At 49.2% G+C, this 27,311-nt stretch overlaps 1 protein-coding gene across 2 annotated transcripts; it reads left to right on the top strand.

Annotated features, from left to right (window-relative positions):
• The first annotated feature begins 1,627 nt into the window (after nt 1-1,627).
• CNMD (chondromodulin) lies at nt 1,628-27,144 on the top strand. Of its 2 annotated transcripts, none has more exons than XM_072760655.1 (7): nt 1,628-1,810; nt 2,486-2,626; nt 7,631-7,771; nt 14,358-14,471; nt 19,256-19,409; nt 23,026-23,192; nt 26,598-27,144. In XM_072760655.1, exons 1-7 carry the CDS (start codon nt 1,739-1,741, stop codon nt 26,811-26,813), a joined length of 1,005 nt encoding a protein of 334 aa, XP_072616756.1. In that variant the 5' UTR covers nt 1,628-1,738; the 3' UTR covers nt 26,814-27,144. The 2 variants fall into 2 exon arrangements, with proteins under 2 accessions (XP_072616756.1, XP_072616757.1); XM_072760656.1 differs by having other exon boundaries at nt 1,656-1,810; nt 26,601-27,144.
• Nucleotides 27,145-27,311: the final 167 nt, after the last annotated feature.

The following is a 27,311-nucleotide window of genomic DNA, read 5'->3' as shown; positions in this document are numbered from 1 at the left end:
GGGAGAACTTCCTTGACCCTCGGACTCCCTTGATCTAGCCTCCTACTTTCTTTTTCCTCTCAAGACCAAAGTTCTTGAAAGAATTATCTCCATGTGTTGCATGTGCTTCCTCCCCACCTCACCGTCATTATTTTATTCACTAATGTTTAGAGTCAATAAGCGCTCACAATACAGAATTCAAAACCTTCCAGAAGGCACACGGTGAAGTCTCTTCCTTCCGTGGTGTCTCCAAGCCACACAGCTCTCCTCAGAGGCAACCCCCGCTGTCCGCATCTCACGTATCTTTCCAGAGAGCATATGTGTACGCAGATTCTTGTTTGCATTTTTTTATACAAATGAAGGCACTTATGCACATTTTCCATCCTTTGCTTTATTTTTTCACATAAAATGTGTTTGGATTTCTACATCAGGAAATCCAAAGCTGCTCCCTTCCTTTAAATAGCTGCCAAGAGCCCTCCGTGAGGATGTACCATCAGTTCTCTGCTGTGCACACCCAAGATGCTTCTGGTCCTTTGTTCTAATGAACATGCTGCGATGAGTATCCTTGCATATATAGGATTTTTCCACCCCTGTGAGTGCGTCTGTGGGATAAATCCACGGAAATGCAATCATATGTTGCATTTTGGAACTAACTTACTTTCCATAAGGGTCCTAACCAGGTCCCCTACCCACAGCAAAAAACGGGAGGCCCTGTGTCTCCCCAGCCCAGCAGCTGCCAAGTCCTACAGATTCTTCTGTGGGTGCTTGTTCCGTTCCCGCCTCCTAGGCCGCACTGCCCCGTGTTCATCACCCAGCCTCCCTGTCTGGCACCCCATCCTGGAACACTTCCTCCTGCTCAGGAAACCTGGGTTCCTCCCGGGCACCCTCGCATGCAGGCTGACTCCCCCACAGAAGCCTCTGCACAAAGCTGGATCTCCGTATGAAGTAACGAAGCCTGGCTGCAGAAGAGGTACTATGTCCTCCCGGTGCTGACAGATGGCATTTCCAAAAGTGAATAAATACTCTCTGCATTCTGCTCTTTTAAAAAAAATATATATGTTTTAGTTATTTCTTTGGACATAACATCTTTGAGGGGCGTGTGTGCTGCCCTTGATTTGTTTGACTTACACCGCTGGCCACGCACTGCATTCTTATATTGGTCTCCCCAACTCCTTCCCTCTCGCCCCTTCTGCTTGGCTTTGCCTTTTGCTACCCCTGTACCCTCCTCCTAGATCTTCTGGAGTCAGGGGTGGCAAGGGCCACCTCGTTGGCCCTGCTCTATGCTCTATGCTCTAGGCCCCGGGTGCCCCCCCAGCAATACCAGACCTGCCCTCCACTCTGTCCCCTTCCACCACCAGCTCCCAATGCACAGACAGAGGCAGGAAGTGGGTCCCCAGCCAGGTGTCACAGCAGAGTGCTCTGAGAGAGAGCCTTGGATGATAGGAAGAGTCCTGGCATTTTCACATTTGGGGGTCCCAGGACTCAGCATCCTCCGTGGACCGGGACCCACTCGGGGTGCTCTGGGGTGGGGGTGAGGGGCAGGAGGCCGGGAGGGCGGGAAGAGGGAGCTGGGGAATGCAGGACGAGCTCCCGGGCCTCTGGGGGGGGGGGGGGGTGGAGGGAGGAGAGGTGAGGCGCGGGAAGGGGTGGGCCGGCTGGGCTGGCCCTGCAGGCGCTGAGCCCGGCCGTCGCCGTCGGGGCAGCAGGACAGAGCCCGGGCGCGCCGAGCCTCCCGCTGCCTGCTCCTCGCGCCACGACCATGACCGAAAACTGCGACAAAGTTCCCATCGCCCTCGTGGGGCCCGACGACGTCGAGTTTTGCAGCCCCCCGGTGAGTCGGGCTGGGGATCCCCGGTCCCGCTGCGCGCTCCGGCCACACAAGGGGCCCGGCCTCGGCGCCTGGGTCCCTGCCGGGTCGGGATTTGCACCTCGGAAGGTGGGAGGTGGGAGCCCCCACCTGCGCGTGTGGGGGATGGGGTGGGGGGCTCGGGACCTGCAGACGGGTGGGGACGGGACTCAGGAGGGGGCGCCTGGGTTCCTGCCGGGGTCGGGATTTGCACCTCGGAAGGTGGGAGGTGGGAGCCCCCCCTTGTGCGTGTGGGGGATGGGGCGGGGGGCTCGGGACCTGCAGACGGGTGGGGACGGGACTCAGGAGGGGGCGCCTGGGTCCCCTGCCGGGGTCAGGATTCGCACCTCGGAAGGTGGGAGGTGGGTGCCCCCACCTACGCGTGTGCAGGGGTGAGGGTGGGGGGCTCGGGACCCGCAGACCCTTCTCCCTTCCCCTTCCCTTCTGCTCCGCCAGAAGTTTGCGCATCACCCAGCCGCGCCCGAGGAGCGGGGCCCCGCGGGAGGGAGCGCGGCGAGAGGGGCCGCTCCCCATCCCCAGCCCCATCCCCATCCCCATCCCCATCCCCATCCCCATCCCCATCCCCATCCCCCCAGGCCGGGTGCGGGGCGCAGACCTGACGGCCCCCCGTCCATCCCCCCGCCCCCGCCCGGCCCGCAGGCCTACGCCACGGTGACCGTGAAGCCCTCCAGCCCCGCGCGGCTGCTCAAGGTCGGAGCCGTGGTCCTCATCTCGGGGGCGGTGCTGCTGCTCTTCGGGGCCATCGGGGCCTTCTACTTCTGGAAGGGGAGCGACAATCACGTGAGTCGGGAGGGCGGGGTGCGGCCCCCAGGCGGGGTGCGCAGGCCGGGGAGGTCCCCCCGGGGCGGGGGTGGGGGGTCCCCTCTCGCCCCTGCAGACTCTCCCCTCGCCCCATCCCTACCCCCACCCCGGGGCACCTCCTCCCCCCTCCCTCCATCCAGCACCACCGCGCGCCTTTCTGCTCTTGGCAACTTCGTGGGAAAGCAAGTCCGGGTTTGCAGGGAGAGTCCCTCCCGCCTGGAGGAGCGGGAAGAGGCAGCTCGGGCGCTCGAGGGAGGTTCCTCCCTGGGGCTCCCGGCCCTGCGCTTGGGGGGAGCTAAAGCTACGATACAGGGGGACCGTCGAGGGGCTGCGGGTGAGGCCTCTCCTCTCGGGGCCTCATCCAGGGGGAAGAAAGGGGACTGGGTGATGGCTGAGGCCTTTCCCTTCTCTCCGGCCCCAAGGCAAAGAAATAGTCTGACTTCCTTAAAGGTGGCAAATCTCTTTTTTAAAAAAAAATCAATGCTGGCCTAGTCACGTGTGATTTAATGGTAAATGTTTCACTAACTGCTGTCCTACTTTCCTTGTGTGTGACTATTGGTTGTAAAGCAACCCCAGCTCTCAAGGAGTGTAAAAAGCGCTTCTGACTTGACTGGGTGGGTTTCCAGGGCGTTCTCTGAGCACTCTGGATTTGGTTCACCTAGGTAAGGAGGTGGGGCATTTTTATCTTGATGACCATTGCCAGGCCTGGTGTAAGCTGCTTTGGGCTAATGGAAAAGAATTCCATCTCCTGGATACACACAAAGGGCTTTTTCTTAATCACTACCCTCAGAGGATCTGCGACTGCTGTTTGTCACTCCCCCTCTCTCCCACCATGAAATTCAAAGCATGAACGAATTCCAGTACTTAGAGAAAATGGTGCTGAAAGCAATTCAACCATTTTACACATCACATCTTCTGCAGTCACTGCATAATTTGTATTTTTAACTCAAATGCCTACTGTAGATAATCATGCCATTTAGCACTGAGTCTGTTTTAGAGACTATATCAAATTTACAAGCATCGATTTGTAAGATCAGAACTGCACAGTATTTTGTGTATATTTGAAAAGTGCCTTAATGTATTTGTATTTTAAATATAGAAGTTAGGCCAGATGCTCATGTTTGAAAGCAGCAGATCTGAGCAGAAGAACAATTTCAAGATCTACATCTCCATTAATAGCAGGGTTGAGATTGTCATCCTTGGGAAATTGTCTGGTATTCGAATGTAAATGCTATCTTTTAGATGACAAAACCCTCAGGGGTACAGGTCATTTGGAGATAAAAATAGCTTTGCTTTTTTGGGGGGGGGGAGGGTAGGGATTTTAGACATGATGTATATTAAATGTATACATTTAATGTATACTAACTTCTATATTAAAATGAATACCATTTGATATTTAATTATTCCACAACTAACGGGCAAGCTTCTAAAAAGAGAGAGAGACTGAATGATCCTGCTGACAAAGTGGGGTTCCCTCTTTGCACCTTGTACTTTGCCACAAGGGTCTGGTTCAAGAGAGCAGCAGTGTTAAATCCTAAGACTACAGAGGAATACTGAATTGTTTGCCAAGAATCAAAGTTATTTCTATTTCCTGGACAGGCAGGAGGATGAATAAAATCATGGTATCTTTTTTTTTATTTTTACTCCCAAAATATTTGGTGCTGCTCTAGATTACCTAAGTCGGAAAAACAAATCACTAAAATACTAAATAGGGTACATGTGGCACCATCTCGGCATTGTACATGCACAGGTGTACTATTTACACTTGTCTTCAGGGATAGCAATCCACATAAGTCTCGAACAAAAAGATGTCTCCCACCAAATGGACTCCCCACTCTTTGGGGGTATCCATTCCTCTCTTCTTCTGTATTTGTTTATAGAGGGGAATGGGCTGTCAATCACCTCCTCTCCCTTTCACAAGGGTAAATCCCCTCAGGACAGGCTGGAGGACTAGGGAGCATCAGAGTGCTGATAATTGGGGGGACAAGTGATGGGGCTGAAATATTGAGGCCATGTCCCACCTGCGTGATTGTAAATGGGACAGGCTTCGAACTATGGGGAAGGTCCCACCAGTGAGAAGTGGCGGACAGCCCTGCCCTGTGGGATGAGGGGATGAGGTCAGTGCTCGGGGCCTTTATTCTCAGACTGATTTTTCAAAATATAGTCCCAAGCATTATGTCATTAATCTTACAGAACCCAGGCTTCATTAGAAACTCATTAGCAAATATTCCTGGCTGTAAAAGGCACCACACTGAGCAGAATTTTGGCAAATAATAAACTCCGTAGTACTTAGAATATCGCCTTGGGTGCCAACAGCTCCATTGGCCCAGAGCAGGCAGTGTGATCACTGCTCCACCCGGCCCGCCTCCTGAGCTCAGGGCCCAGTACCTTGGAAGTCACTTTGGTTTGCTCTCCCACCATTCACACCAGGAGGGCACAGACCTCTCACCGCTGGGCCTTGCAGTGTGCTCCTTCTGTGGGATGGGCTAAAGCTACATCACAAAGGACCCGATAGCCATGCCCAGTCCGGGAGCTTCTGCTGGTGCAGAGGTGGCAAGGGGGCGGTGTGGTGGAAAGTAACATTAGGACCACAAGCCGCTCTGCTAGTGTTATAATTGTGTCTCCTTAAGACCTGCAAAGAATTTGGAGACGGTTCATTCCTGAAATTTTGCATTGCCTTCCTAGTAAAAGCTTACGTGCAGTGGTTTCTCTCTCACATACACAGCCTCCTATTGCACGAGTGAAGGATGCTTGTGCCAGCAGGAACTCACGCAGACGTGGTCTGCTCTGTTCCCACTGCCAGTCATACCCAGCCCTTGCAAACAGTGGCTGCCCAGAGAGCACGGGGACAGAACAGAGCCCGCTTTCTCAGCCTTACCTGCAGAAGGCACTTGGCTTGGCCAAAGAAAACAGGTTTCCCCAACTGGGCTGATCTGATCATGAGGACCACCTGGGATGCAAAGTCAAAACAGACTGGTGGGCCGTGCTCCAGCCTCCAGCTCAATCTGAACCCCTAAAAGGGGTTCTTCTGATCAGGCAAGCCTGGGGGGGGGTGGCAAAATACTGCAGGAACCCACATTTGGGAGGGAAAGCAGAGCACTGAGAGATGTTGGCTGAAATAGTGCGCCAGTGTCTTCTGTTCCACTGAGCAAAGGCTGTTTGCGGCCCGAAAGGGGACTGGCCCGCAAAGCCATTTCTACGTCTCTGCTGGTAAAGTAAAATTGTGCTCCGAGGGACTGGTGACAATGAGTTTCCTGCAAGCAATGACCCAGTAATGAGATACTTCTTCCCGTGTTTGTCCACGTAGCAGTCTTTCTTCATAATGAGGGAGAAAAATCAGACTTGAATCAGACCTGAGCTATTTGCAGTTCTGACCTACTGACCTGACAACGAAGTAGCAAGTGTTTCGCATCAGTTCTCAGTCCTTCCTCTTTAAAGATTTTATATCTTATATATATTATATATAAGATATGTATATGTTATATAAGCTATAAGAACACGCACACACATGCATACATATATGCTTCTAAGTCAGAAAAAGAAAGAGAAGGGAAGACCCACCTACTACCCTACAATACAGAGAAAGTTCGAGCAGGGCAATAGCACCCTGGGCAGGAGCAGTGTGTGATTTTTTAGTTAGTGCACTAACAAGATGTCTACAATAAGAGAGCCCTTTGGATGATCTAATTTAGTGGTAAACTAAAAACCATATATTTCACAAAGTTCCTCTTAAGATTTTACTCAGAAGGGGCACCTGGGTGGCTCAGTGGTTGAGCATCTGCCTTCAACTCAGGGTGTGACCCCGGGGTCCTGGGATCGAGTCCCACATCGGGCTCCCGGTGCATGGAGCCTGCTTCTCCCTCTGCCTGGGTCTCTGCCTCTCTCTCTCTCTCTCTCTCTCTCTCTCTGTGTGTGTGTCTCTCGTAAATAAATAAAATCTTTAAAAAGGAAAAGAGTGCTCGCTTCAGTAGCACATATACTAAAAAGAGGGAGCTTTTATTCAGAAATCCAACACATAAAACATAAACAAGCAGAGCCACTCTGGTCAAACTGTAGGTGGACAGGAAAGAAAGGGTGATGTCACAGTCCCACCTGCCCTGTCACCCTCCCCTCTGGGCCACCTCTGAAACCTCAGAGCTCTAAGAACATAAATGAAAACCATCTCTGAGGGCGAGCTTCTTCATTTTACACCCAAGGCAACTCTCAAGACCCGGGGCTAAGTGGTGTGGCCACTGGTTTTTCTGATTCTTGGGCCAGTGCTCTCCTCGGATGCCAAGTCTCCCTCCCTTCTTCCCCTACACGGCTCATAACAATATGCCCTACACCACCATATGCCTGTCCACACCATCATTAAAATGACTAACTCCCACACTGAGGCAAAACAGATGTGCACACTGACCTTGCTCTCTACAAAGACTGCTCTACATCAGGCATATCCCAGCCCCGTCTGTAGTCCTGACTATATACCGTACCCCAGGCCCAACCTTAACCAGCAGGGTTCTTAAAAACCTCTCAAATCGAGGTGCCACTGCAGACTTGTTGAGTTCACAGCCCGGTTAACCGTTCATCCATCAATGACTCTCAACTCTGACCGCCAAGTCAGAGTCAGTAGAACTGACCTAGGAAGAGAAAGATCTGTGTCCAAGCCCCATCCCCACAGGTTCTGATTTGGTTCATCCAGGCGGGTCACGCATGCCCTGGAGCTAGAGCTTCTACTCACATACTTGTATGCACAGCCAGGATGGCAAATCCCTGAGCTACTTGAATAAGTATCAGAGATCACCAAAGCTTTTGCTTTTAAGGTATTTTTAAAGAACTCATTGTACTAAGTGACTGGTGTACGGATGAAGTCCTCATATACAAATATATTACTATGAACGATGATTTGGTGTGTCTCTAACAAATGTGTCTCCTGCAGGTCTAAAGATAAGCCCTGCATCGCTCTCAAAGGAAAGCCTCACTGACTCCTATGTTCCCTTCCAGATTTACAACGTCCATTATACCATGAGTATCAATGGGAAATTACAAGATGGGTCAATGGAAATAGATACTGGGAACAACCTGGAGACCTTTAAAATGGGAAGTGGAGCTGAAGAAGCAATTGAAGTTAATGATTTTCAGAACGTAAGTATATTTCATGCATTTAGAGGGCTTAGCCAGGCAAGCCTGGAAGACTTTCCTAATCCAGGGAGAAGCAACATGTCTCACACACAACCAAGCGGTAACTGTTCTTTATGGCCGTCATGGTGCCTCTAGTTCAACATACATTATGCAGCATATTCTCTCTCTGAGAAAGGACCACGGTTTGTCCTTTCCATTTCCAGAATGGAAAAAAAAAAAAAAAAAAAAAAAAACCCAACACCTTGGCACTGAAAAGAACAGGTACTTGGAACTATATAAAGTCTTGGCAGAAGGACTCCAGAGCGCTATTTCTTTCCAAGCAGCTTTCTGTAACACGGTGAATAAAATGCTCAAAACATCCCAAAATGTTCCGAGGTCTGAAATGTGAACTTGCAGAGGGGAGGCGAAATTGTAATGGTCTAACAAGCTCGTGAACAACAGGTGGGACCTGTTTATGCACTTTTCTCAATTCTTCAGATTTCCCATTGATTCCGGAAAATGAGCATGAAGAAATTCCCCTATCTTAATCCTAGGTCTCCTGACCGTGGCCAATTACAGATAAAACATTCGAGTCTCCTTTGAAAAGGGTGAACACGTCTGTTTTCAAAAGTTCAATTTACAGGCACCTCTGAGCCCTCAAGCTACGCATCTGTGCTTCGGGGTACCTCTGCAAGACAGTGGCACTCCGGGCCCTCTTTCCAGTTGGCCACATACATATCTTATTCTCCTCATGTTCTAAGATGAGGAAAAGGCATCCCTGTTTGTGTTCTCCTGTTAAATCTGTAGATGGAGTAGGTGAGACTTGATAATGAAAAAAGGCACTTGAAAATAATGTCTCTTCTGATAGTTTATTGGCCTACAAACATCTCATCGACCCGCCTTGCTCCGATTGATGGGGAAAAGTGGAGATGCTTTTCATTTGAGTGAAAGAGCTCCCCTTGCTGATGCCAAAACGCATTTCACAAGTCCTATTGAATACCAAACAGATGCTAAGCTTCCAGAGAGCCTTGGTGATGTTAGGTCTTCCTTGCTGATGACAAGGACGGGCTGTGTTCGGAATGGGCTCTCCCAAGGGCGGGTGGGGTGGGGGCAGGCCCTGCAGCCCTGCATGTGACCAGCTGCACTCCGATTAATCGGAGCTTCGCAAACGGTTCTGGTCAGTGCACAAAGATCATTTCTCTGGACCTATTAAAGGCTTTTACTGCCAGACCCAGGACAAAGTAAAAGCATTTTTTCTTTGTACCATTCAATGTAAGACGACAAAACGTGGCCTCCCCCCCACCCACACACACACACATATCATTCAATCCAGAACAGAATTGAACACCTATGATGTGTCACGATATCAAGATACGCAAAGGTAGCTACACAGGTGAATAAGATCCATCTCTCTCAAATGTGCACGAATCAGGAATATACTTTTAAAATACTTTAATCCCAAGCCTATATTTCTGTTTTATAATCCTTCGGTTAATAATGGTATTGATTGTGTTTTGTCCTCATAGGCCAACGGGGCCACAAATATTTTACAAACTGATCAATTCTCTTTGATAGCTTCCACATTTCTCTAAGTCAGAATTGGTGAGTAGGACATTTTTTTGATGGATAGAACCTGTTACGAGTTTAAACAAGCCTCGACTTTTGAAAACACATGCATCAGCCATTGTGGTCCCCACGCTATTACTTTCTCCTGTGTTTTACACCATCGGTCAAATTCAAGAGGTGGGTGTCAGGACCTACTGTGTGCAAGGGAGAGTGCTAAGCATGGAGGATGCAAAGATAACTGACACCTGTTCCCTCCCTCGGGAGGCAGACATTCCACGCAGACGTGACTTCGGGTCAGCCCGGGAAGCGTGCTGCAACAGAGCTAGGAACAGAGCGCTGTGGAACCCAGAAGGGGCAGTTGCTGACAATTTGGAGATTGGAGCAGGTTTTACAGAGCTGGTGACCGTTGAGTCGGGTCCTGAAGAATGATTAGGGTTTCAACTCGCAGAGACATAGAGGCAGGGCTTTCCGGACCCAGAGAGGAAAACTGAATACAAATGCACAGGGCCTGCTGAGTTCTGAGTAGCCCAGTGTGGTGGAAGGTGGAGAAGGGGAGGGGGAGTGGGGCCAGGTTAGGAAAGGCTCTGAATAGTGAACGGCGAACGGTCTCCCCTATTAACCTAGGACCCCATCAAGATTTTAGTAGAGCCAATGGGGGAAAAAACCCTCCTGAGAGGGAAGAGCATTGAACAAAAGGCTCTAGGCCCTCTACCATAAAAGAAAAGATTATTCAGGCCACTTGGTAAAGAAGAGACAGCAGACCCTATCCAAGGGGGGGGTACTACTAGAGTGGGGTTTTACAGTAGGGGAGAGAGATTGAGTTCAACTCTGAATTCGATCAGAAGTGGGGATTTATAGCTAAGGAGTAGGGTCGGGGTATTGGTGCATAGAAAATTGCTAAGAGAGAGAGTAGTGCTTTACTAAACTGAACCAACGGGATTTTTGCTCAAGGCAAGCTTGAGTGGTCAGACATAGAGGATGGGCAGACCAAGGCAGACTCAGCAGGATTCTTGCTGAAACTGGAATAAATTGGCCAAAGTAGAGCCCATGGTTGGGGCCCAGTCAAAAGGAGGATTTAGAGGAGCCTGGCTAGAGGTGGGTCAAGGAAGGTCTTTTGTCGGGACCCCAAGGAATACAAAAAAGGGGTTTGTTCAGAGTTACGTTCTAGAAAGCATCAGTGCTATTGGGTTAAGCCAACCCTCTCTGGCCTAATAACTCATTTAAATAACATAAAGCCTGGTTAGAAATTAAGATAGAATAACGTGGTGGATATATACAAGTGTTCACTACACAATTCTTTTAACTTTGTGTATATATGCACATTTTAATTTAAAAAGCTGGAGAAAAAAATAGTGTGACCTACCTGGTACATAAGTTAGTGACTTCAAAAATCAATATAACCCTCCCTCCAAAAATGAAAATTAAAAAAAAAAAGGAAAAATAGAGGGGCACCTGGGTGGCTCAGTCAGTTAAGCATCTGCCTTTGGCTCAGGTCATGATCTTGGGGTCCTGGGATCCAGCCCTACATCGGGCTCCCTGCTCAGTGGGGAGTCTGCTTCTCCCTCTCCCTATCCCTCTGTGTTCTCTCTCTCTCTTTCTCTCTCAAATAAATAATAAAATCTTAAAAAGAGAAAAAAAAAGAATGTCATCGTGCGTTGAAGCTATGCCAGAAGTCACATTACGTTGATACGTAAGCTGGTGTTAGATGCTAGGCACAGATACAACCCAGTTTTCCAGCCAGGCCCCAGGGGCCAGAACCTCCCCAAGCTCTCCGGAGCCCCGCACCCTTGGGCTCTGCTCACGGAAGGCCAGGAGAGCCCTAGTCTTTGTGACAACCAAACACTCCTTGAAAGATTTCTAAAGTGCCCTCTTAGGGGAAGGACCCCTTGTTGGAAACTTCTGGTCTAAAGCCACAGAAATCCGGTGGCTCAGGGGTTTAGCGCTGCCTTCAGCCCAGGGCCTGATCCTGGAGACCTGGGATCGAGTCCTATGTTGGGCCCTTCATGGAGTCTGCTTCTCCCTCTGCCTGTGTCTGCCTCTCTCTATCTCATGAATAAATATAAAATCTTAAAAAAAAAACACCATAAAGCCACAGAAATCCATGAGATCCTCTAGACAGAAAAAAATGTGCAGCTAACATGAAATCACCTGATTCTTATTTTAAAACATGCTAGAGCCTTGGACCCTGCGCTCATTATCTCTGGTAGCAGATTTCTTCATTACCACCAGCTCCTAAGGCCTTGTTTGTTTGCAAAAACAGGAGGTTTGCGTGGCTTTCCTGTGCTTTTCCATTCCCTCCACTTAATCTCTTAATATGTCTGGCTGCTTGATATGGATTTGTAGCCAGACAAGGTGGTTAATATGTGTGAATTCCTTCCCACAGGACCCGTTCCTGTGGGGGTTTCAGTTCTCTTCGCAGCGTGTAGACTGTCAGAGCTAACTCAATACTAGATTCACATTCAGGGCTGTGAATCCTTCAATAGAATCAGCTCTGTCCTTTGGGAAAACGGTAATGGTTATAGGGTGTTATAGGGTGTTTCCTCCCTTGCAACTCACATTTACAGGATATGAGGGTTCCAAGTAAAGAGAACATACCGCTTGGGGGTGGCAGTCATCTCCCCTTGCCGCCTGGCCCCCACTGCCTTCTGGTTTTCAAACCGTGAGGCCTAGATTTACGTGCAGAACAAGAGCAGTTGGCCTTCCGGAGAGAGCAGGGAGCAGTGGTTCTCAAACTGTGTTCCCTGGGCCACCAGCAGTAGCAGCACCTAAGAGCTTGTGGGAAATGCAAAGTGGAGCCCCCACTCCAGACCCACCATGTCAGAAACTCCGGAGGTGGCACCCAACAGCCTTTAAGTTTATCGAGTCCTCCAGGTGATTTTGATGCAACTGAGAATTTGTGAGCTGCTGGTGCAGAAGAGACTGGGACTGGAAAGCTGCGTGTCTTAGCCCACGCAAGGTGCTGTAACAGATTCCCAGCAACGGGGTGATTATTCTTAAACACCAGAAACCTCTCGCAGGGCTGGAGGCTGGGCAGTCCAAGGTCGAGGCACCTGCAGATGAGCGTCTATTGAGGGCCTGCTTCCGGCTCCTCGTGGGCCCGTCTTCACACTCTGTCCTCACGAGGCAGAAGGGGCGAGGGAGCTCTCTGGGGTCCCTTCGAGGAGGGCACTAATCCCATTCTCGGGGGCTCTTGCCTTCATGACCCCATTACCTCCCAAAGGCCCTACCTCTGGCTACCATCCCATTGGGGGTGGGGTAGGTTTCAACACAGGAGTTTGGGTGACGTGAACAATACCATTCAGTCTGTGGCAGCCTATTTCAGTCATCTAAACACTGTGTCACCCTGAATAAGGTCTTTTGTCCCTGCACGGCTGGTCCTCCGCCCTGGCTTTGAAGCATGCCTGTGTCTGGGCACTGCCCCCAGGCCAATTAGTTGGGGATCCCCAGGCATCTATGGCTTCAAAATCTCTCTGGCTGGTTTTGGTGCCTAGTGAGTCCATCCCCCTGGAGAAAGCGAGGATATTGCTACCAACCTCTCTCTGGGTGAGAGGTGATGCCAGGACACCTGTGTCACGCATGTGCACACGGCCAGCTAGGCCACCAGGCAGAGCCAGAGGAGCTTCGGGAAGAGGGAGCCTTGCCTTCTCCGCACTCCCCCCACCCCCACCCCAGCTGTTGTAGGGCTGCTGGCTCTCAGGCTACAGATGGTCCAACCTGCCCCAAGTGTCCTCGGCTCTTTACTGAAGGGGGCCGAGTCCTGAGCCAGGACCCGGAGGTTTCTGAATGCTTTTCTCTGCACTCCCACCACCGCTGTGCGGCAGTGATGCTAGAACCAGCCCTGTGTCCCCCTGGCATTTGTCTCAGCTGAGCAGAGGATGCACACGCTGAGGTGTTTGGGTTTCTGTTGGTGCGTGTTGTCATGGCGCACAGTCTGGAGGCCTTTTCATACCGTTTTCGGCCCCTCGCTCATCAGGAAATACACCAGCAGGGGGGAAAGGAAACACTCCTGGGACAGAAAGGACTGTCATACCCGATGCACCTGCCGCAGCATTGGGGCCGAGCCCTCCGCCGTGCCTGGAGCCCTGAGGCTGACGGTTCCCTCGAGGCTGGTCCCTGGGCTGACGGAGGAGACACTGTTTGTGTCTCATAGGTGACAAAAACAAAGCATCCAAGTCCTCGGGTAAGGCCTGGGAACAAAGGTCCACCCCTGGTGTTGTAGGAAGCTTTACAGTTTCCCCCACTTGGTGACTTAGGTAAAATCTGAATTCATGGAATTAATGAATGGAGCCCGCATCTTTTTTTTTTTTTTAAGGATCTTATCTATTCATTCGATGGAGGTGGGGGGGCACAAGCAGGGGGAGCGGCAGGCAGAGGGAGAGGGAGAAGCAAGCTCCCCGCTGTGCCGGGAGCCCCGATGCCGACTGGATCCCAGGACCCTGGGATTAGGACCTGAGCCGAAGGCAGACGCTTATCTGACTGAGCCACCCAAGCACCCCTGGGCCCACCCACAGGTTTTGAGAACCTTTATGGGATGACCCTAAAAGCAAAAGATTCAGGTACCGATGTCAAGAGGCCTATAACTGAGTAGGGACAGAACCTTGCCGAGGAGCAGCCACATGGGGACAGAAGGCTAAGTGTCCGATGAGAGAATGACACTAAGGGGGATGCTGGGGCGGGGGGAGCCTTCCAGAGGGTCACAGGAGGAGGAGGCTGCTTGGCCCGGGAGGGTCAGGGAAGGCTGCGCGGACAAGGCGGCATCGCTCCCGGGCCTGCCAGGGTCCACCTCGGCTCCCGTACCCCTTACAGGACGTCCCCGGCCACCACCCTCTGGCCCTCCTGCCCCAGGCTCTGCTTCGGCTTCTCGCTAGCGCTTGGCGGGCCCTGACCTCGCCTCCAAGTTCTCTTTCTGGGAAATGCAGCTCCGCGGTCCGCTCCCCGCGGGCAGCCGCCCGGTCTGTGCATCTCGTTCCCAGGCCGGCCCGTGCCCGCAGCGCTGAAGCAACGGCCACGCGGACAGACGGGCGGGTACACTTTTCTCTCCCAGGGCATCACCGGGATCCGTTTTGCTGGAGGAGCAAAGTGCTACATCAAGGCGCAGGTGAAGGCGCGCGTCCCGGAGGTGGGCACGGCGACCAAGCAGAGCATCTCCTCCGAACTGGTGGGTACCTCGGGCCTGCGGGCAGCGACCCGGCTGGGGGACAGCACCTGACTGGGGGACAGCGACTGGCTGGGGGGACAGCGCCTGGCTGGGGGGACAGCACCTGGCTGGGGGGACAGCCCCTGGCTGGGGGACAGCACCCGGCTTGGGGGACAACACCTGACTGGGGGACAGCGACTGGCTGGGGGGACAGCACCCGATTGGGGGACAGCACCTGACTGGGGGACAGCACCTGGCTCGGGGGACAGCATCCGGTTGGGGGACTGCACCCGGCTGGGGGACAGCACCCGGCTCCAGGACAACAGCCGACTGGGGGACAGCACCCAGCTGGGGGACAGCACTTGGCTCTGGGACAGCGCCCGGCTGGGGGACAGAGCCCGGCTGGGGGACAGCGCCCACCCCGCAGCCCTCGCCGGCTCCAGTGCCCACATGGGTCCGCGGCCGGAACCTGGGTTCCCTTCCTTCTCTGCCAAAGGAATGGAAACTGTTTGGGTCCTACTGGTCGGTCCGCAGAGATCTGCACGTGGGGTGCCTTACAGTGTCGGGCAACCTGTAAAAGTGCACAGAGGGGCTCGGTCTTCACATGGCCCTTGCTCCCCTAACATTGAAGGAGCTGGTTAGTGCTGAGAACACTGTAAAGGACATCTCGTGACAAAATCTTCATTAAAAGGCCCCCCCATCCCCCGCCAGGAGCTTTCTTGCCTCAGTTCTACTCAGTACAGGAGGGAATTCTCCTGAAAATCACGCAACCGCTGATCACCCCACCCGCCCCTTGTAGAAAAGCAGCGACGGGGCGCTCCCCTCCCGGGCACCAGCGCGAGCCCTTGTGCCCCACTCTGGGCCCTGCGCTTTCTTCCCCTTGGCTCCAGCTCAGCCCAGGGCAGCTGCTTTACATGTATTCATTCCTGTTCTACGTGTCAAGACTTGTGAGTTTGGTTTGTTGTTTTTTTAAAAAAGCCTACTTCTTCCATTTATTGGTCACAACTTACCTTTGAGCTTGATTTTATAAAAATTCACTTTAAGAATTGCACAGAGTTCTTGAGACACATCTAATAGCTTACACTCACGTGATGCTCTAGGCTTTACGAAGTGGTCACATGCATTGTCGTCTTCCCTTTGAGCTGTGGCAGGGGCAGCGGGAGGAAGATAGACTTTGCACTTAGGAAAACGCGGGGTTCATGGGACGCCTGGGTGCTCAGCGGTTGAGCACCTGCCTTTGGCTCAGGGCGTGATCCTGGAGTCCCAGGATCGAGTCCCGCGTCAGGCTCCCTGCATGGAGCCTGCTTCTCCCTCTGCCTGTGTCTCTGCCTCTCTCTCTCCCTCTGTCTTTCATGAATAAATAAATAAAAATCTTTAAAAAAAAAAAAAAAAGGAAAACACGGGGTTCAAATCCCAGCTCTGCCACTTGCTATGGACGTGGTTTCGATTCTTCCAACCTGAGTTTTGTCACCTGCACACTGGGGGTCTGCATCCTGTCCCCGAGGCCCTGGGACCTACTAGATAATGACTACCTGGCTGCTGCTATAAACGACTAATTCCATTATGATCAGCTTAGGGCCCTTCCTGTGTCCCCGAGAGGGAGGTAAAGCAGGCCTCAGCTCCCTTAAGGACGGAGGAAAGGAGGAAAAATAAGGGGAAGCAAAGGTGCCGGCCTGGAAACTGCCTAATTGTTTGCTGTCATAGGAGCAGCAGCAGCCGCAGGTGTCTCAAAACAAAGCAAAACAAAAGCTAAAAGATTAACCTGTGAGTGTTTGAAGCTGGCTGCCCTGTCCCCAGCTTTCTCCTCTGCTTCCAGGTCTCCCCAAACGTTCCTCCGGGGGACATGGTTTCCAGACCTTCCTTGCTCCACCATGTGACAGTCTGTTCTCCTGAGCTGTGCCACTCGGGCTCCCAGTGTGACCCCACCCGTAGGGACCCTCAAGATGAGCCCAAGACCTTCGTTCTGAGCCTTGAGCTTCTCTTACTGCGTTTCCGTTTTGTTCCTGTCCTAGCGCTCAATTTCTGCAAAGCAGAATCCTTTAGATTTTCCTCTGTTAAATGCACGAAGAAACCAGCTCTCCCCTCCTGCCTTCCAGGAGGGCCAGCTCTCCACCCGGAGCTCACCGAGACCTCATCAGAAGTTTGTAGAACATTTCCAGGGTTTTTAGAAAACAAGTTTTTTTTTTTTCTTCTTCCGCTGCTGCTGCTTCTTCTGCTTTTCAAAACCAATACTTGGTCAGTATAGGAAATTTGGGAACTACATAAAAAAGAACAGAGAAGAAAATCCCCCACAATCGCTTAACCCACAGATGTTAATGTTAACGTTAATGTCTTGGTGAATCATTTTCATGTGCGGGTGTGTGCGATATTCCTTGCATAATTGAAGTTAGATTGGTCTACGTTCTTACTATCTTCACTTTAGTTCTTCTCAAGTGTAGACTGTAATGGATATATTATATGTCATCAGACGGTTACAATTTTAAAAGTCTTTTGTTCTCGAATGCTTCAGCCGTCTTCAGTTTTTCACTATTTCAAATAACGATTCAACACAATTATTGGAATATAGAAATAACTCACTGTGATGAACAGCTTAGCATTTTGGAGCTCTGTCTGCGTCTGGTTCTTTTCTTAGACCATAGAGGCGAATTATTTGCCCTGTTTTCGTTGGTTGGGTTGTGCTTGGTGGATCCTCTGGTGGACAAAGCCAGATTCAGGCAATGTGTCTGCATAAATCGAGAATGTGCAGAAAACTACACTCCGAGTGACTTAACCCAGCAGGCTTTGTTTTTCTCCATAGTAGGCCATGTGGAGGGAGGGGGCTGCAACGCTGATTTTATTTTTTAAATTTTTTTATTATTTTTTATTTTTGGTTCTTTCTTCCAGCTCCAAACATCACCTGTAAGTAAGGGAGTCAGGAGGAGGTTGAGCAGTGCCTTCCAACTGTGACTTCCCTTTAATCGGGACAGTCGAAGGCCTCTCAGCCACCTGACCTGGTTCAGGGCCCACCACATAGTCTAGAACCGGTCGCACGGGCACCCCTGGCTGCTGGAGAGTCTGAGAGCTCGGGTCCTGGAGGCAGGGACACTGCAGCCTCGCACGGGAGCAGGACCTCGTGGCAAGGGCAGGGGAGGCAAACTGGGCGGGGATCTCACGTTCCTAGTTTGTAGGATGCGATGTTTGCATTCTCCACTCTTCCTTCCCCCTGATGACTGCCCACTTCAGATTATTATTATTATTATTTAAGATTTTATTTATTCATGAGAGACACAGATAGAGAGAGAGGCAGAGACACAGACAGAGGTAGAAGCAGGCTCCATGCAGGAAGCCCGATGTGGGCCTTGATCCTGGGGCTCCAGGATCACGCCCTGGGCTGAACAGGCGCCAAACCGCTGAGCCACCCAGGGATCCCCCCCACTTCAGATTATGATGGAGTAGATGGAGGCACCACTTGTTCTTATCAATTTTTCATCAGTTTGTGTAACTTTAAAAAGCTGCTGTACCCAAAGAGCATTCATTTCCTGGATGGAGCCATTTAATTTAAGGTAAATAACTGGATTACCTGAGTGGTAGCTTCCTCCAATACCTTGGAGTTGTTTAAATGCAGCCATAAACCTGGGGGAGAAAGTATAACTGAAGGGCTGCTTTTAGCTAAAAACATGGAGAAAACATTTTAATTTCTCCAACCTATTGCAAACTAATAAATATATGAAAGGAACAACCTGGCAAAATAAATTTGTCTCCTGGGCCATCAGACAGTTCTCAGCATCTTGCTGTAGAAGAAAATCCGGGGTTTAGCTTTGAAATCTCAGTGGTGTGCTTGATGCGAGGAACATCTGAAGTGTGTTTTGTTATAGCTGGGAAATGTAGAAATGGTTTATGTTAAATAATACTTTGAACTGAAGACATTAAAGAACCAATCACTTGCTTTTTTCCATTGTTGTTTGGAAGCTGCAGAACAAAACCCCAAAGGATTTTTCACTTCAAATGAAGGGCTCCTCTCTCCTTTATAGGATTTCAGAGTCCATTCAATTGCTTTTCCTCAAAAAAATCTTTGATCAAAAACATCAGATTAACCTAAGTCTGAAAGTTGGTTATCAAGTAATTTTCACTTCCACTCAGGACATTCAGTATTCACACGTTTCAGTTATCCAAAGGCCGGGCGACAAAAGGGGCCAAGACAATATTGTGAAGAGAGCTACAAAGACACACACCCTGCCACACACTACCCCCCCCAACACTACGCACCACTACATGCCCCACAACCCCACACATGCCCCCCTACACATACACACACACACCCTACATACCCCACACACATACCCCATGCACCCCAAATCCCCACAGGCACCACACTACACACACACCCATATACACACTCAACCTCACGTACCCTCTACACATACACTCCCACACCCACCCCACACCCTACATACCCTCCCCACCCCACACCACATCCCACAACCTCACATACCTCCTACACATACACCCCCACACCCACCCCACACGCTACATACCTTCCCCACGCCACACACACGTCCCACTACCTTACATACTCCTCTACACATACACACCCCAACGCCCACCTCCCACACCCCCACACCCACCCTGCACACCACACACACACACATCCCACAACCCCACATCCCCCAACATACACACCCCCACCCCCTACATTCCCCCCCACACCCACACACGATTCTCATTAAGTTTTTATTAGGCGGAATCATCTTGTACCAGCACTTTCAATACGCAGCATGTGTCACTGTCTCCTTTGCTCAGTGCATTTCATTTTTACTTATTTGCAGGAAGGCAAGATCATGCCAGTTAAATACGAAGAAAATTCTCTCATCTGGGTGGCTGTAGACCAGCCTGTGAAGGACAACAGCTTCTTGAGTTCTAGGATCTTAGAACTCTGTGGCGACCTTCCTATTTTCTGGCTGAAGCCAACGTATCCAAGAGGTGACATTTTAAATTCTCTTACTGCTGCTGGGGAGGCTCCCCGTTTGCGTGAGCTTCTGGGAGCCCCTCCACAGTGGGAGCCCATCAGGGTGGGCCCCCCTGCATCCTGCCTTCCCTGCCGCTTTTATTTAGGACACTTCCCCTTCTTTCTGCTTTCATCCATTTGCACTTTCCAATTTTACTTTTCATTCCTATGGCACAGAATCGAGGGACTAAGACGGTGTCGTACTGCTGAATCTTTGTGATGCTCACACCCAGAATGATGGGACAGCCGAAAGCCGCTGTGGCCATAGGTTGAGATTCTTCAAGGTCGAGGCTCGAGCATTGGCTTCCAAGCCGGGTGAAAAGAAATGAAGGGCCCCTGGGGTTCAGGGCTAGGTTGGAGCACACCTGGGAGCTGGCTGTGGACCCGAGGGCCAACCCTTTCCCAGAGTTACTCTGTCCCCAGGGGTCCTTTCACTCCTCACCACGGTCACCCCAGCCCCCAGTGGCCTACTCTGTGGCTCTGGCTCAAGCGTGGAAGGAAGGCCTTTCTCCCAGCACGGCTCAGATAGAAATGTATGTTTTCTGGAAGGTTTTATTGGACAGAGAGGGAGGAGCATGGAAATAAAATACCAGCATTGAAACCCCCAGGCTTGGAGGGGGCAACGGGCAGTGATTACGGAAAAGGTGCAGTTAGTTTTGCAAGATGAAAGAAGCTGTGCAGCTAGACACCTGCACAGCCACGTGAATGCACATGATGCCACTCAACTGTACAGTTAAAAATGGTGATGGTGCTAAATTTTATGTATATTATAGTACAATTAAAAACAAAACAAAACCCAAAACAAAAAGTAACTCAGCGGGCTTAGAAAGTCCAGGCTTCTGTTTCTGTCACTACTAATTTATTCCTACGGGTCACAAGTCTCATTATGTCCCAGAGCCTGGATGAGGTGGTTTACTTTCTGACTCAGGCAAAGCAAGTGAGATCCAACTTCTAGGCCACCGGCAGTGGCTTTCTGGAAGAGCTGAGAAGGATCCTGAGGCCACAAGCCGGCCTAGGAAGGAGGAGTAGCATGAGCAGTGTCTGTCTCCACTGTAGGGGCTGGGGGGCGGGGGGCTGCCGAAAGGACTGTCCCTCTTGCCATCCATGCTCTTGCTCCAGTGGGTGCTGGCAACTCAGTTCTGTGGCCTTCTGTCAAGTGCTGGCTTTTGATCCCTCACCCGCCTCCACGTGGAATGGGGCCTTCTTGCTTTCCAGCCCCCAGGAACTACTCCTGCAATACCTGTCACCTTGTGCAGTCGAGGACAAAAAGCCTCTGACTCTGCCACCCTGTGGAGCGCTCTCTCCTCGCCTTCTGTTTGAGGACAAGCCTCTTGCCCAGAGAGTTCGTTCATTTATTGAAGGCTTATTATGCACCACTTACCTGTTCTAGGTAGTCGGGGTGCATTGGTGCAGAACAGATGAGAGAACCCCTGCCCTCGGGGGGTGTACACTGCAGCAAGGGGGAGGCAGTTAATAAACACTAAATTAAGATGAGAAAATCGTACGGTAGGAAAGCAGACGCTTCGGACAAGAGCAGGGCCAAGAGGGCGGGGTGGGGAGGGAAGACGGTGCTCGTCTGACAGGGAGTGCCTCCACCCTTCGGGAAAGGGTGTGCTCCCTACATCCGGGGTGCAGCTTGGCCCCTCAGCGCCCACAGCGTGACCGCATCTTAACTATTCAGTCATCACAACCCCCAGCCCAGGATGACCCGGGACGTCCAGCACCAGAGAAGTGGAAACCACCCGGACGCCCCCGGGGCCGGAGAGGGTTCAGTAACCGTGGGGCTGGGCGCAGGGGGAGAGGACACACCTCAAGCATGAAGCGTTTTTGCTCCGTCTCTCGTAAATGCAGTCGCATTTGACAAAGATCAAGAAAATAAACCCCCCTCTGAGGATGCTCGGTCCCCCCCACCCCGTTCTCCTAGAAGCCCCCCAACCCCAGGCTCCAGCAGCCTCTGGCCTCGGGTCCTCGGGCTGGCAGGTCCTGGACGTCCCGTGTGTGTCGGGCGCAGGGCGAGGGCAGGGCCGGGCTGGTGGCCGCGGGGCTGTGCGTGCCACCCGCCGGCCACTGCGCCAGAGCCCCGCGGCCGGCCCTCGGCCACTCCTTAGCACCCGTCCACGCATCGGCCGTGAACTAGTCCCGTTTTGTAGATGAAGAAATCAAGGCTCCCCGGGATGGAAGAACTTGCCAGAGGCCACTCGGTTAGTTACAAGAAGGGGTGCTGAGATTTGAATCAGGGCTCTGAGGCCTCTCCGGCCGGCAGCTCAGAAACCTAAAGAATCATCCGTGGACGCTCTCCGTGGCCGTAGAGCACATCCAGGGCCTCGGAAATAGCCTGGGATGACGCAGTCCTCGCCACCCAACATGAGCGATCAGAGGCCAAATGCTGTGCCAAAACCCTCAGACACAACGCTGGGCTCCATCACTCCTCTGCCAATTGGACACATCATCCCCATTTGACAGATGAAGAAAATGAGCCTGAGACACTGAAGCCCACGCACCGTGTGGCACTTCCCATGTTCGTCATTCGGCAGCCACGGGTGGCGGTGGTGTGATGAACCGGAGCACTGGCCGGGAGCCAGACAGGGCCCGCTCGGCTCCAGACTCTGCCACCCAACCTGTGATCTTGGCCAAGTCTCTTGGCCCTCCTGAGCCGTGACGCCCTCATGTATACAAGCATCTGCTTTCTCTATTCCACCATACGATTTTTAATCCCCTGAAAATTATAAATTATAAGGCTTTAGACATCTATGGTCAATCCATAAAGAATGCACAGGGCTGAGGCCTCACTGGCTCAGCTGGCGGAGCACGTGACTTGATCTCAGGGTTGTGAGTTCAAGCCCCCTGTTGGGTGTGGAGCTTACTAAAAAAAAACAAGAAATGTTCAGGCCGGCAAGTAACCATACCTGACCGTCAGGGGTTTCAATAAATACAGGCTGGTCAATAAATATGGTCACACATCTGGAGGTGGGTTCCTGGCATTATCAGCTACTCAGCCGTATCAGCAAGGCTCTTTCTCGTTGTCCGTTTTGCTACCCACAGCATGCTAGTTTATCATCTTTGTGCCTATCCCTTCTGGTCACAAATTGCCTCTCGTAACCGAGATTTATCTATGTTCAAGAAAAGAAGACAAGACAGAAAAAAAGCTGTATTGGTCTTCTCTCCCCAAGAAAGCAAAAGCTTTCCCAGAAACTGCACCAATATATTCTGCTTATATCGCACTGGCCAGAAATGTTCCATCTGGTCTCTCTTGATTGCAAGGGAGGCTAGGCAAGCAAGTGGTATTTTACTTTCTCAGCCCCTCCAGTAGAGGCTGGTAGAGAAACAGAGGATTGAGAATGGGTTTTTGTCAGCTATCTCACAGTATCTGTCTGTTAGGACTTATAAAACCAAATTTTGGTTTTCTGTATGTTTAACTACTAACCCAAGACTTTCACTGAAACATGCTTTATTATTTTTAAAAAATCGTCAATACAAATTTCAGTATTTGAATAAGAATGTGTTTTGACACCCTTTTATGCTCTTACCCTGATAAACATAGTACTTCCTTAATTATCCAAATGAATGTACAGCTCTTTTTTTTTTTTCCAGAAATCCAGAGAGAAAGAAGAGAATTGGCAAGAAAAATTGTTACAACTACTACAAGACGACCACGCAGTGGACCACGGGGCAACCCAGGCCCTGGAGTACCAAATAATGAAACCAGACCCAGTGTTCAAGAGGATTCAGAACCCTTCAATCCAGACAACCCTTACCACGTACGTACCAATGTTGTCACGACTGCTGATGAATCCCTTGAACCTAACATTGAAGTGGTGGTTATTTCTACTTGAAGTTTCAAATGAGCACTTAGTATTCAACTTAGATTTTTACTCAGTTACTTTAAAAGTACATCTTGATTTGTCACAAAGTTTATAAAAGGAGGGTGACACTTAAGCATGGTCTCTGTAGTGTGAAATCCGTTTTGGTTGTAACCCTACACAAAGTTCTTTTCTGTGCTTTTTTTTGAGGCACGGGCAAATCCATAAAGACAGATCCACACGAGGAACTGGATTATTCAAAAAAAATGTTTCCAAGAACGTGTCCAGGGGACAGCACACAGAATTGAAAGTATTCTCTTTACCCCCTCTATAGCCACTTCATTCATTCATTCAACAGACATTTGTTGAGGAACTGCTCTCTTCCACGCCCTGTGCATCGAACACAGGCAGGAGTTAACTTCTGCCCTCAGGGGCTCTCAGTCCAGGTGGGAGACAGACTTACACAGATAAAACACTTTGGACTGAAACACTGGGAGCTGAGTGTTTTTAAGGATGGCACTAACGTTCTAAAAACGTCTCAAATCTTCAACAAAATATTATTTACCATTACTAGAAGTGCAGGGAACAAAAGAATAAATTTTTGCAACTGGTGTTTTAAATGAAAAAATAATACATGCATATATATATATTTTTAAATCTAGAAGGGTGTATAATGAGGTGTGTTTCTCTTCCACCTCAGACACCTTCCCCAGAGCAATGTATTAACAGTAGATATTTGCCCAGTTTTCTTTGCACAACAAAGTGTACCACGTGAACATACACGTTTTTAACACGAGAGCATACACCAGTTCTGTATCTTGCTTTCTTTCCAGTTATAACCTCTTGGAGATTGTTCTGATCTCCTACATAGATCTACCTCATTCACTTTAATGGCCACATCGTATTCCATTGTGGGGGTAGATGTGCAGAAATTTAACTAGTTCCACTTTGACGGACATGTAGATTATTGCCCTTTTGTTCTTTTAGTAAGATACTGTTAATAGTATATAACCTCATACATGCCCCAGAGGGAAGGAGTAAATGAGGTAATGCCGGCAAAGCTCTTAGCACAGCGCTTGGCACACAGTAGGCATTACCTTGTTCAGTTATTAGTCTTATACTTTTTGTACACATGTGGGAATATATTTTTAGCATAAATACAGATGTATGGGTCTACTGGGTCAAAGGAGATGGGAATTTTACATTATTTAATGGAGGATGCCAAATGGTCTCCTCCCAAGGAATTACACCAACTCATTATCAAACTTTACAAAAATCTCTACCAGTTTCCTGGTCGTAAAAGTGTATCTTCTCATCGTTTCATCTTGCTGGTCTTTAATTATGTGTAAGCTTGAGCATCTTTTCAGACAGGCAATTCATTTGCATATTTTTTCCTATGTAGCCCATTCAGTCCTATACTATTTCACATGTTGCAAATTTGTCTTCTAGTCTATGATTTTAGACTAACATTTTAGAAAGATTTAGAGCAGATGTATTTTTTTAAATGACCAGAGGCTTACTGGAAAATTCAGGGCACCACAGTACTTCTTCATTCCCTAAAGCTCAAATAATAAATAAAATCTGAATAGGCAAACAGAAAAATTTAATATAGTTTATTCCCCTGGTAACTGGGTTAACTAAATCTGGTTCAAGGGAGAGGGCAAAAGCCCTTCACAGAAGGGCAGGATGTGACTTTATCTGCCTAGCTTCCAGACTTGAGTGACCCGTTTTCCTTGAAAAACTCCAATTTTATCAGGTTTTCCTTTATTTCACGCTCAGCTTTAAGAAAAAACATCTCCCATGATCTCAGTCCTTTCACATGTTCCTTTAAGGAACTATCCTAGGGCAACAACCTGAGATTTCCTCCCAACTTTCAGATCCTAACCAACCTTTTTTGAACCCTCAAATGAGGAAATGCCTAAACCGACAGGCTTTTGACTCTTTCTGCCCCGGACGAGTCAGCTACAATTAAAAAGGTGGTTTTCTTTTTGCTGTCCCAGATGAACCAAGTTCAAGAGATAAGGGAACACAAACAGAAAGAGTCTGAAGAATAAAAAAAAGAATGGTTTAGGAGAGTAAGGCAAATATTCTGACGATAAAATTTGAACGTAAACTCTATCAGATGGTGTTAAGGAATTGTTAATTTTGTTAGGTATGGTAATGGCATCATAGTTGTGTAGGCAAAACATTATTTAGAGGTGCACTCTAACGTATTTATGGTTGAAATGTCACAATACCTCCCGTTCTCTTTAAAGTCGCCTCAAAATGTAAAATATTTCCAGAAAGGAAAAAGTCAAACAAATCTGACAAAAGGTTAACAACTGTCAAAACTAGATGACATTCAGTACACAATTGTCTCCCCTTTCCAGTATTTTTGATATCCCCCCCCCCAAAAAAAACACAAAACCCTACCCTCCCCCACAAAAAGTTAAGGTTTTGTATACCACAAAAGATGATAGGGTTGTGAGGTTCACTTTGCTCAAGCCTAACCTATGTTTGGTGTTTCACCTCCCCAGGCTCAACTTCCCCAAGGAAAGAGACTCAAGTGAATAAAGAATATACATCAAGGGCTTCTTGGCAGTGTAATTCAGTAGCATATTAGAGAGAATACAGAATCTATACCCCCTAGAAATCTATGAGAAGGAAAACCAGATACATACATTTAGCAGAGGGCAAGTTCCTTCCAGTATTGGGGTATCTCCAGCAGTGAAAATGGGGGTTGTGTGATTTTTACTACATCTATGACTATGTAATTATAATAATGGCACATAGAAAGTAGAAAGTAAAGTTTAAGGTCTTGAATTTTTAGACATTATATGGTACCTTTTCCTGAGCGTTACAGACCCCTCAAGATTGAAATGAAGGCAGATAATCTAAATGATGTTTTCAGCCAGTGCAACTGTTGTAACAATCTGTTTGCTTAGATCAATGAGTTTCAAAGGGTGAGCCAAGAGCCCTGGAGGCCGTTAGTATAAAATGGCACCAGTGTTCCACAGACTTAAGTTAGCAGTGGCAAAAATGCTACTTTTGAATAAGGTTTCCTCCTTTGCCTATTTATAACAAGTTGAGTCACTACTGAGTGGGAACCATGGCTCATTAAAGGCATGGAGAAACTACATAACATTAAAAAATACAAAAACAAAAAACAAAAGACAAGACCTTCCTGCCTGTGACAGATGGAAGGTTCCTTGATGTTTTAGAAGGAATTCTGAATTACTAGGTTCTACGATTGAAAACCTCTTAGAGAAAAGTATGCTGATTTCCTGTGCCAGTGAAATATTCAGGTTCTTATATTAAAATAATGTGCATGCTACAGAATTCTCATTATGAAGAAAACACAAATAATTACCTTTTATTTCACAGCAGCAGGAAGGGGAAAGCATGACATTTGACCCTAGACTGGATCACGAAGGAATCTGCTGTATAGAATGCAGACGGAGCTACACTCATTGCCAGAAGATCTGTGAACCCCTGGGGGGCTACTACCCATGGCCTTATAATTATCAAGGTTGCCGATCAGCCTGCAGAGTTGTCATGCCTTGTAGCTGGTGGGTGGCCCGCATCTTGGGTATGGTGTGAAAGCTCAGTTCGTATACCCAGTGCTTGTATCATAAAAACTCAAGAGACAACCAGAGTATGAGGCATCCTGATGCTGAAGGGACAACAAAGTATTTTATACTCAATTTCAGCGATGCTATTCAAGATATTTTTAACAGCTCTCAATTGCTTTACAGAACTTCATCCAGAATGTGCAAATGTACTGAAAGGGTAGTTTAAGTCTAAAATGCCCTAACAATCCCTTTATTACTGGCTATTTTTAATTTGCTTTGCTTTGCCAATAAGGCCTACTTACAAGACTAACTTTCCAAGCTACTTTGAAATAAACATGAAAAAATCACAATGTCAGAGATCTCAATTGTACACTTGAGTTCTTTTTAATCAAGTCACTGAAGTAATTAAGGTGTTTCTGGTTATTTGTACAGAATTCTTCCATTGTTCTTAACCTTCATTGTTCTTCTCAGTCTTGCAAATGTGTCCCCAGGTTCCCAGATAAAAACACAAACAAAAAAGTACAAT

Source organism: Vulpes vulpes, chromosome 6 (assembly GCF_048418805.1).
Source record: "Vulpes vulpes isolate BD-2025 chromosome 6, VulVul3, whole genome shotgun sequence".
Taxonomy (NCBI): Eukaryota; Metazoa; Chordata; class Mammalia; order Carnivora; family Canidae; genus Vulpes; species Vulpes vulpes.
Note: the sequence above shows the minus strand (reverse complement) of the source record. Positions and strands in the feature narration are given on the sequence as shown.

Coding starts and splice junctions, on each gene's coding strand:
- CNMD (XM_072760655.1), top strand. CDS start 1,739: ATGACCGAAAACTGCGACAAAGTTCCCATCGCCCTCGTGGGGCCCGAC. Junction 7,772..14,357: donor AAGTTAATGATTTTCAGAAC/GTAAGTATATTT, acceptor TTTCTCTCCCAG/GGCATCACCGGGATCCGTTT. Junction 23,193..26,597: donor ATCCAGACAACCCTTACCAC/GTACGTACCAAT, acceptor TTTATTTCACAG/CAGCAGGAAGGGGAAAGCAT.